General features: G+C 41.8%; 1 protein-coding gene across 1 annotated transcript; it reads left to right on the top strand.

Moving 5' to 3' along the window:
* Window positions 1-1,374: 1,374 nt before the first annotated feature.
* FAM60A (family with sequence similarity 60, member A) lies at window positions 1,375-7,308 on the top strand. Its single transcript, XM_010187414.1, has 5 exons — window positions 1,375-1,520; window positions 3,085-3,184; window positions 4,151-4,277; window positions 5,631-5,781; window positions 6,636-7,308. The coding sequence occupies exons 1-5, from the start codon at window positions 1,393-1,395 to the stop codon at window positions 6,796-6,798; spliced, it is 669 nt and encodes a 222-aa protein (XP_010185716.1). The 5' UTR covers window positions 1,375-1,392; the 3' UTR covers window positions 6,799-7,308.
* Window positions 7,309-9,807: the final 2,499 nt, after the last annotated feature.

The following is a 9,807-nucleotide window of genomic DNA, read 5'->3' as shown; positions in this document are numbered from 1 at the left end:
AGCAGAGGTGGCAGCTTGCTCCCTGCAGCAGGTGGTTGTGGCAAACCTTGCACCATGTTTTTAAAAACTGAACCTCTTGGAACAGTCCCTAGGTGTGTTATAAGACATGCTGTGTGGCCTGTGAGGACTTGCTGTGTGTCCAGGCCCAGTGCCAGGAAAGCATTGGCTTTGCTCAGTTGTTGGTTTGTGGTTTTTTTTTTTTTGAAGTGCTGTGGGAGCTGTTTGCTCTGACAGCTTCTCATGCCATGTCAGTCTGTGTTTAACCAGGAGTCTTGCACTGGGGAGTAACTGAAGCCTGGGGTAGAACTAGTTTGGTGATGGGGTCATCACGCGTTGAAGGGTTTTTGTCATGGGGACTGCAGTAAATCCACTTGTAAGTAACTTAATGTTTCTATGTCCACTGTATGTTACCTGCTCTGATAGCAAATCCCAGCCCAGGTGTACTGAGAAGGATGGGCAGACCTCTAAAAGCAGCGCAGCTTCTGGCTTTCTGAGCCAGTGCTGAGCTTGCAGAGCTGGTGATTAAGGTTAAACGACTTCCCTGCAAGAGAGTGCCTTTTTCTCTGGCATCTTTGGCAGTGCCTGGGATATGTGGTAGGCGCATGCTGAAATGTACCCCGGGGTCCTGCGCTCCAACCCTTTTCTTGCTGGGATTCCTTCCCATGAAAGCAGTGCAGGAAAGGTAGGAGGCCGAGAGCTGAGCCTGTGCTGACACAGAGCTGGGTTGCGGTTGGGATGCTCACCCAGGCCTGAGAGTCAAGAAGTGCTCCTGGGTCCGGCATGGCCATGGAGGGCTGGGTGGGACTCCACCCTGCTGTTTTTAGAGCGGCTTTTCAGGTATGTCTGCCCCACAGCCTAGAGGTATATGACTGCAGCTCATTTAACATGACTCCTACTCACTTTCAGCAAAGTTTGACAGGGTTGTTTCCAACAAACACTCGTGACGATGACAGCCAGGTAGTTCCAGTGACCCAGGGTGCAGCTGCCAGCTACTTGCCCAGGGGCTCTGGTGGGTTCACGTGGTCCATCCCGCAGCCTATTTGCCTCATACACAGGGCTTTCATTAGCCGAGTCAGCTGCACTCACACCTCCGGGTTGTGCTGTTATAGATGTGCCCTTAGAGTGGAGTAAATGAGCTTGTCAGGAGTCCTGCTGAGTATTGCTTAATATTCCAGATGTTAATTTTTTTTTTAATAAGAAAGTGTATTCTAGGTGCATCTGCTCTTGGGCAATGCAGGATAGAGCTATGGCTTAATCTAGCAGTTTCCCATCATGAATTATAATTTACTTTTGGTCTGCCCAATGAATTGCCAGGTTTTTCTTTCAGTATCTAGCAGTGATAAGTAACACCAGCTCCTGTTTGTTTTCACAGGTTACAGCTGGGAGGAAAAAATGTTTGGCTTTCACAAACCGAAGATGTATCGGAGTATAGAGGGCTGCTGTATTTGCAGAGCTAAGTCTTCCAGTTCTCGTTTCACTGACAGCAAACGTTACGAAAAGGACTTCCAGAATTGTTTTGGGTAAGATTCTTTCTTTAGTCAACATCGTGGTCAGTCATGGTGTTGATCTCCAAGCCACAAACCTGACATGCTGTCCCTCTTGCTCTAAGGGACTGACAGACAGAAATGTAAAGTCTCGTACAGGTCCCTGGAGGTTTTCTGTGGCTCTGAAGATTCGGGAATGTTAGACAAAACTTGAGGGGTAAATATTTAGCAGTTCCAGCAAGGTTTATGCGCTGTACTATGTTTCAGGTATCGGTGTCTTTGTTCAAATAGAGTGTTATTAAAACTTCTCACAGGAAACTCATTCTGATGGAAAGTGAGCATCAAATTACCTTTCCAATTAAGTAATGTTGCACATAATGTTACTTGAAAGCATGGTAAGCAAAACGATAAACCAGTGATTTCTTGTATTAGCTGCTGTGACCTGTTAACTTTTTAAAAATACTTTCTAAGAACTTTGGAATTCTCTATAAATTTGTGTCTCTGAATTGTCTGCAAAGTAAATTTTTCTGTGATACCTTGTAATTATTTTTTATAGCAGTATTGCTACTCTTGTCTTAAGTACTTAACTTTATATGTGTATATTTTTGCAGTCTTCAGAAATATTTCCCTTTCCCTGCCTTTTTCTAGAAACGCTCCTTTTATATGCAGCTTTATAGGGTTTTGTATTTACCATAGATTTTTTTTGCACATAAATCAGCATCTTACAATTTTCCTTGTCATATTTCTTGGCTATTGTCCTCAGCAGTGGAAGGACTGTGTGAAGACCCATTACTTTTTTTTATTTTTTTTTTCTTCTTAAACTGCAGTAAGGAAGCTTGCAGTATACCAGGGCCTTTGGTCTTGTCCTATCTGAAATATGTTTACCAAGGTAAAAATGCAGTGTTAACACTGAGCAAACAGTGGCTTATCTGAGCCTGACCCGTTCATCTATAAATGCTTCAAAGTCATCCCATTTAAACAGCTGAAAAATTCTACAGTGTATCCCCTTTATATTTCTTTTAGCGTGGATTAGTAGTAGAGATGATTTCTGAAGAAAGCTCATTAAAGGGAGCTGTCATTCTAGAGACTGCTGTTTTTGAAACCTTACCCTACGCTTAAGCAGGAGTGTGTTAGGGTGGTGTTTGTTACTCATCCTTGAAGCTCTGTGAGAAAGTTAAGAGCTGAATAAGCTTTTGTCAGATCTCTGAGGTCTGTTCCCAAGCGTACGTTCAAGGAATATGATTATTCCTCCTCCTTACCTCTCTAGTTAAACCAACCAACCCACTGGAACTGTGTGGTGTTTGTTGGTTGGTTGGTTGTTTTTTCCGTGAAAAAAAACAAAACCCAACTGAAGGTGATGGGACTGCCCCCTCTGGAGGCAGATTATACCACCTTTTGTTTCTGTATGAAAGAGTGCTTTCTGAAAGGGAGTCCTGGTCTTTAACTGGCAATGTTTGAGCACCCCAGATAAATCATAATGCCTGAAAACCAGCACTTGAGAATCCTTCTTTTCTGTCAATTTTTGTGCTTCCTGTTTCTATAAAGTAGGAGGTGTTTTTATTACCTGTTGTCAAGTAATTTTTGTTTTTGTTTTTACCAGGCTCCATGAGGCCCGCTCAGGAGATATTTGCAATGCCTGTGTCCTTTTGGTGAAAAGATGGAAAAAATTGCCAGCAGGATCCAAAAAAAACTGGAATCATGTTAGTCATTTATTTCTCCTACACCCCAAAACTAACTTGTCTCTGCCTTAGTCCATCCTGCTAGAGAGGGGAGGTGTTGGCAGGGATTTGGGGTTTGCCATTTCCTTCACGCGCTCTTCCCACCCTCAGCATCTCTAAATCCTTCCTGGAGTATTTCCTGTTATGTGGCTCTTATCTGTCTTCATTTGGCATACATGCAAATGGTGATTATGCAAGCCTGGGATGGAGTCACAGACTAACTTACCTTATAATTCATTGCTTTCACAAGCTCATAACTTTGTCCTGAAGTTTCTCATGATGCTGAAAACATTTCAAATTTGGCCTCTATCCAAAATTGGTTGTGCTCTTTTTTTTTAATAGTTTGAACAAGCAAGGTGACTTGCTCAAGCAACACATAAATCAATGTCATTTAGTCACATAATTACAATGACTAATATCTTGCAGCTATTCCCACTCATATATTCTGTTTTGATACATCTAGTTCAGTTTGGGCCTAGGGCTGGGAAGATGATCAAGATTCTTTGTGTATGTTATAATTGTTCTTCAGGAAGCCTTGATGGTAATGGGAGCCAGAACTATGGTTATTACTATCACTAGCTTTACTCAGAAGTTAAATTGATGATTTAAAAAAAACAAAACTCCAGGGCAAGTGCTTGGCAGTCACTCTTAACTGAACCTGTACTGGCTTCAACAACTGTTACCTACTAAAAAAAAACTTGTCAAAAATAGGAAGAAGGCAAAAGTTGCACTGAATGTGCTTTTTAAACTAGTTTTTTGTGTTTTGCTACAGACTCGGCTTCTAACAAACCAGATTTAAGTGAAACATAAGAGTGTTTTTGCACAGAACTGCCTTGGTTTAACTAAATTGGCTTTGAACACCTTTAGCTAAGTCAGTACAGGTACTTTGATGAGTGCAGTATCTGGGCATGATGCAGAAGTATTATGCATGCATTTTCTGTGTTCTAGGTGGTAGATGCCAGGGCTGGACCCAGTCTTAAAACAACACTGAAACCAAAGAAAATGAAAACTTTGTCTGGAAGCAGAATAAAGAGCAATCAAATCAGCAAACTGCAAAAGGAATTCAAACGGCACAGTAAGTGGATTCAAAGAGATTTTGGCAATAAACTTTGGCCTCCCTAACATAGCTTACTGTTAGCTGGCCAAGCTGAATAATTATCTAGATTCAGATGTATTTTCACACGTTTGGGTGGTCCCTGGTTTCACAGTCACTCATCTTCCACTAGGCCTTGGGGAGAGGAGTAGAATGAGGAGGAAGAGTTTGTGTGCAGGGTGGGCTGCAAGACAGAGGTGGAGATGCTTAAATGGCACGTCTCTAGAAACTACTTCTTGGGTGAGACCCTCACTGAAACTGAAGTTGGGAAGTTTCCTCCTGTTCTCAGTAATGCACTATGACCATTTTCAGCTCTTTTCCCAGGAAGCACTGTTGTGTTGCTACCACTGTCAGTCTTTTTCTTCCATGCATGTTTTCAACCCAGGCTTTCTATTTAGCCTAGATTTCCACCCCCCTACTTTAAATTCCTACCATATTTCTTCTGTGTAGTTTCCTTACACCTTCCTCTGCCTGTCTGTGATTTCTTTTCACTAGCACTTAGACTCTTTGATATAGATTTGGATTCATAGCTTTCCAACAAAGCCATCTGCCAGTTATACTCTAAATATATGTCAGTACTTTAGCTTTTTTCTCTAAAGCAAACCTGCCAGCTTCTTAACTGTTGCTGATTTGGTCTTTTCTCTCTTTCAATTATCCAATCTGGCCTGAAGGAAGAGCTCTTCAAAGAATCAGTAAAGGCCAAAGAGCTGGTATCTCCTCGTTCAATGTGCTATAGCTAATCTAACTGTGTTACTGTAGGTGCTAGAGATGATAACTCAAAGGTAGGCTGGTAGATTCTCTAAGGTGTGTGTCTGCACTGAGTCCACAGTTCATAGTCTTGATCGAGTAAAAGCTCAATAAACCTAACCCATTGCACTAATGAGAAGAGCTTTGCAAGACTTTAACTGAAAGAAAGGAGGTAAGAAAGGAGATTTACAGTGAGGGAGAAAGTGCTGGGTCTGAAGCACAGATCCCTGTCATCTTCAAGGATCTTCCAGTGATTCCAGAGTGGGACTAGGATCTTGTGCAGGCCACGCTTTGGACAGGCTGTTTGAGAGCCAGGAACTGAAGCCTGATCCTGAACCTTTTTCCAGTCCCTCATGTACAAGGATGCCCTCCAGTTCGAGGTCTGTCTCCCAAATACTGACAGATAGTCTCCCTGTTGAAATCAGCAGGGGCAAGTGAAAAATGTGGTGGTGGTGGTAGGTTTTTATTGTTAATTTAAAAAAGCTCATCTCTCTGTTCTAAATCCTCATGCAACCTTTTACGAGTCAGGAAGAGGATAATTTGTTGGATGCTGCATCCTGATTCTTGCATTGATTCTTTCCCCTACAGATTCTGATGCCCACAGCACCACTTCGAGTGCCTCCCCAGCTCAGTCACCCTGTTACAGTAACCAGTCTGATGATGGCTCAGACACAGAGATGAGCGCTGGGTCCAGCAGAACACCAGTTTTCTCCTTTTTAGATCTCACATACTGGAAAAGGTGAAAAACAACAGAATGTGCACTCTGTTCAGATAGTCATTCACTTTACATACACAATGCTTGATTCTGCTGCTTCAGGAATTTGCTGCTGCTGACCTTAATTTGTTTTAAGGATCTAATTTAAGTCTTTGGAAAGAAATGCCATGTGTTGAAGACATTTCTCCCCTATCTCTCCTCCAGATCCCTAAATACAAAGACAGTTGCTGGAAAATATTTTTACATCTTTGGGAGTAATAAATAATATTCCTGACTGTCATTATCTTGCCTTAAAACTGTGCTCTGTAGATGTGATAACCAAGTACAACAGTGCTCTCAGCTTGCCAGCAAAACACAGCATTTGACTTGTTTGACCTGTGATGGTAGTCATTAAAAAAAATAAATAATCTGGAGTAGGGGGAGAATCGCAAGATTTTCTGGGAGCTGATGAGCTTGTTGTCTTTTATTGCCTGTTGTGACACTGTAATCCCTTGTTAAGCTAATCACGCTATTGAAATTGTTGTGACTTTGCTGCCTCCTCTCAAATAGTGTTTGCAAGTGCATTGTAGTCAAGGTTAGTTCAGCCCAGATAGTTGTGTATCTGAAACTTCCCTGGGAAGCAAAATGGGAGGCTTAGTTTGGTATCGGCATAGGTTTGTTTTGGGTTGTTTTTTTTCTTCCTTTTTTATCCTAAAGCAGTGTTTTGGATTTAGACAGACTTGTTTTCTTTTTCCAAGCAGCCTTTTCCCTCCTATCGTCTCAGCTGGAGGCTCAGAAAAATAGTGTCTTGGTTCAAACTGATTTTTTGCATTTCTGTAAATTCTGTACATTCTAAAGGTACAAACTATATCTGTCTCTCTCCCTGCCATTTCTTCCAGGCAAAAGGTCTGCTGTGGAATTATTTACAAAGGGCGTTTTGGAGAAGTCCTCATAGACACTCATCTCTTCAAACCTTGCTGTAGCAATAAAAAGTCTACCACTGAAAAGCCAGAACAAGAAGGACCACAGTCTCCACCAATCTCCACCCAAGAGGAGTGGTGACTTCCTCAGATAGCTGCAGAAGGTTATACAGATCCTCTTATTCTCTGGAAAAATACTAGAAAAGTGACTGTTCACTTTGGACACCTGCTATGCTGCCAAAAGACTATTCCCTAGAACTGTTTCGGGTTTTACTGCTACAATTCCACCAACTCTGAAGCCAGTTTGTATCCTTTCAGAAAGACTGTACATAATATTTAAGATGCTATGGAACACTTAGCAAAGCTGAATGCTGCTGCAAGGTTGTCTAATCTTACCCCCCTCCACACCCCCCACTTGCTTCACAATTGAATATGAGGATGGGGTTTTGTACATTAAAAGTATATGTAGTTCATGTTTCTGTATTGAAAGAAGCAGTGGTTGTAAGGGTTTTATTCTTTTTTTTTTTCCTTTAAAGTTGGTTGATAACCTCCCTTAAATCCCCAAGAAAATATTTCAGTCTTAGTATGAGACGATAAGATGAACTAATACATAGAAATGTTTTAAGTCACCTCTCTAGTTATATAAATATATCTTTTTTTAAAGGTGTGGAGATGTCACCGTATACTACTGATGTAACAATGATAAGTATCCCTCCTATGTGACACAGGCTGGTAAACTGCAGACATCTCTACTACAAGTGGTAGTTACCTGAGAATGCCCCCAACTTAAAGTGCTCTTCAGAAGGAGTGGGAGAGCTCTCCTTCTTAGCTAAGAAGGGAGATTTACTTAAGAATTGAACATAGAAAAATGGGAGGCTACTTTGTTTTAACCAGCAGCAGATGCCCTGGGCTTCATTTAGTAACTGACTGGTGATTTGAGATGGACCAAGAAAACATCTTGATGCCCAAGTTAGGTGTAGACAGTGGCCAAAACTGAGTAACGGCTATCTGTTGGCCCAATGCAGCTAAAATGTGACCACAGACCAGACTTGTTGCTGGTTTTGGACCTGACGTAGAACCAAACCCCTCGCTAAGCAAATCGGGCTCTGGTCCAGAGATGTAATCTGATTGCAGGCCTGGGGTCTGGATTCACAACTGCTGTTTCAGAACTGTTCCCCTGCAGCGCTTCTCTGTGTTTGGGTTTTGGGGGTTTTTTGTTGTTTTGTGTTTTTTTTTTGTTTAAACAACCACCAGATCAATGCTTTTGTGAATACTGAATATGAAAAGTTCTGTTAAGAAGGGTGCTGTACTGAATTGAGGCAGCTCTGTTTGCATACGCGATCAAAAGGTAGTATTTCTTACGTGGATTCCCAAATTCGTGTGCAAACCATTGTGACACTCCTTCAAACTCCACTTTGCCAGCAGGGTGGAAGCAGCTTCCTGCAAGAGTGTGCTGCAGTTTTAGCTCCTGTTTGCTTCATGTTCCTTTTATGAAGGTTTAACTTGTGTAAGTTGGGAATTCTGCTTTTTTTATGTTTGTTTCTGTTTTTTGGGGGGAGGGGAAATTTTTCTTAGTATTGCTCTTCTGGGATATTCTACAGTGGATTGCTACAAGCTTTCCTTTTTGGGAGAATCATCGGCATAAAACTGTGGTGGGTAGGGCTTATGACTGGATTTGTGTGTAATCTCACTTTCTGAAATGGGAATGCTTAGCAAATGAAAATATAGATAGGGAAAGATATGCAGGTTTTAAGAGGAGCCTCTACCCGCAAAGCTTTTTTATCTTCTTTTTTGTCGTTGGTTGGTTGGTTTTTTTCCTCTCCTTCAGTTGGGTTAGCCAACCTCTGGAGAGAAAACATCAGGGGAAACAGGGCTTTGATTTATCACAGCCTTACAGCTTAGAGCTTTCATTGGTCTTACTTTGCTTTTCCTAAACTCTTGGAGATTCTGAAGGGAGGACAAAGCTGCCTACCTTGCTTTCATCTGCAACCAAGTAGAATCATTTAGGTTGGAAAAGACCTTTAATATCATCAAGTCCAACCGTGGGTACAATGAAAACTTGCTTGTGTAAGGGCTCAGTTACGTTGGTCATGTCTAGTAAGGGGCTGAGTAAGAGTCCTAGCTGTTTTTGCAGACACCTGCTTTCATATGAATTAGTGTTTTTCAGCATCAGTAATTCTGTACGCCTAAGGCTGCAGTACTGGTGGTAGGATGTGCTGATTTGGATCATCTCTTCTGTATTTATTTATTTATTGCTAGATTTCAACCGCCAACTGCTTCCCCTACTCCCTCCCACCTCTTCCGTTCCCGGTAGTAATGCAAAATGAACTGTATGTAGTCATGCACTTTGTATTAATGTATTAGAAATCTATGGAATCTGTTTTGTACTTTTATACTGTTCAGACACTTGTAATCCAAACTTTTTTTTACTAGGGTAATAAATAAATTTAGACTTATTTAGAAAATAAACAACTTCTCCTCTGTTTACTTCAGCTCTGTTTTGTTAATTAGGCTTAGTGTTTGAACCAGCCTAGGCAACCCATGTTTCTATTTGAACAAGACTTCAGGACTTTTTTTTCAGGGGGGGAGATGAGATAATTCTTCCTATTTAATTTGAAAAGAAGAGCAGAGCGAGGGAAAGTGATAATGTTTGTTATGATGGATAGATAAAGTTTGTTATGATGGACAGCTGTCTCGGGGTAGAATTGAAATGTTGACCCTTGGCACTCAGGCATTCGTTTACTGGAAATGGGTAGTGCAGACATTTGGTGTTCCCCAGGGTTTTCTCTCTGTCTATAGCTCACCATGGTGCATTCAGCAAAGGCCAGCTGAAGCAATAGCATTAAAGTGTTGGTGCTGACAGCATATGGAAACATCCCTTTCCAGATCCAGCAGAGTTGGTGGAAGAGACTTAGTCCTCCTCTGCTGAAGCTGGAGCCTGGAGTGCTGCTTCCCACAACAGGCATAGTCAGCTGTATCAGTTCCAGCAGACTGGTGGGAGCAAGGTCTCTGGTGGGAGATGGCAGTGAGTAACAGAGTTTAGAAGAAGGTGAGGCTGTTCCCTGACAATGGGGTAAACAGTGCAACCTCTTAAGCGTGACGGCTTGCTGCAGGATATTATTTTGCACTTTAGTGGGGATGCGGATTTATT

The sequence above is a fragment of the Mesitornis unicolor genome, unplaced genomic scaffold, assembly GCF_000695765.1.
Source record: "Mesitornis unicolor isolate BGI_N332 unplaced genomic scaffold, ASM69576v1 scaffold23676, whole genome shotgun sequence".
In the NCBI taxonomy this organism is placed as follows: Eukaryota; Metazoa; Chordata; class Aves; order Mesitornithiformes; family Mesitornithidae; genus Mesitornis; species Mesitornis unicolor.
The sequence above is the reverse complement of the archived record's forward strand: the minus strand, read 5'-3'. Positions and strand labels throughout refer to the sequence as shown.

Coding starts and splice junctions, on each gene's coding strand:
- FAM60A (XM_010187414.1), top strand. CDS start 1,393: ATGTTTGGCTTTCACAAACCGAAGATGTATCGGAGTATAGAGGGCTGC. Junction 1,521..3,084: donor GACTTCCAGAATTGTTTTGG/GTAAGATTCTTT, acceptor TGTTTTTACCAG/GCTCCATGAGGCCCGCTCAG. Junction 4,278..5,630: donor AAAGGAATTCAAACGGCACA/GTAAGTGGATTC, acceptor TTTCCCCTACAG/ATTCTGATGCCCACAGCACC.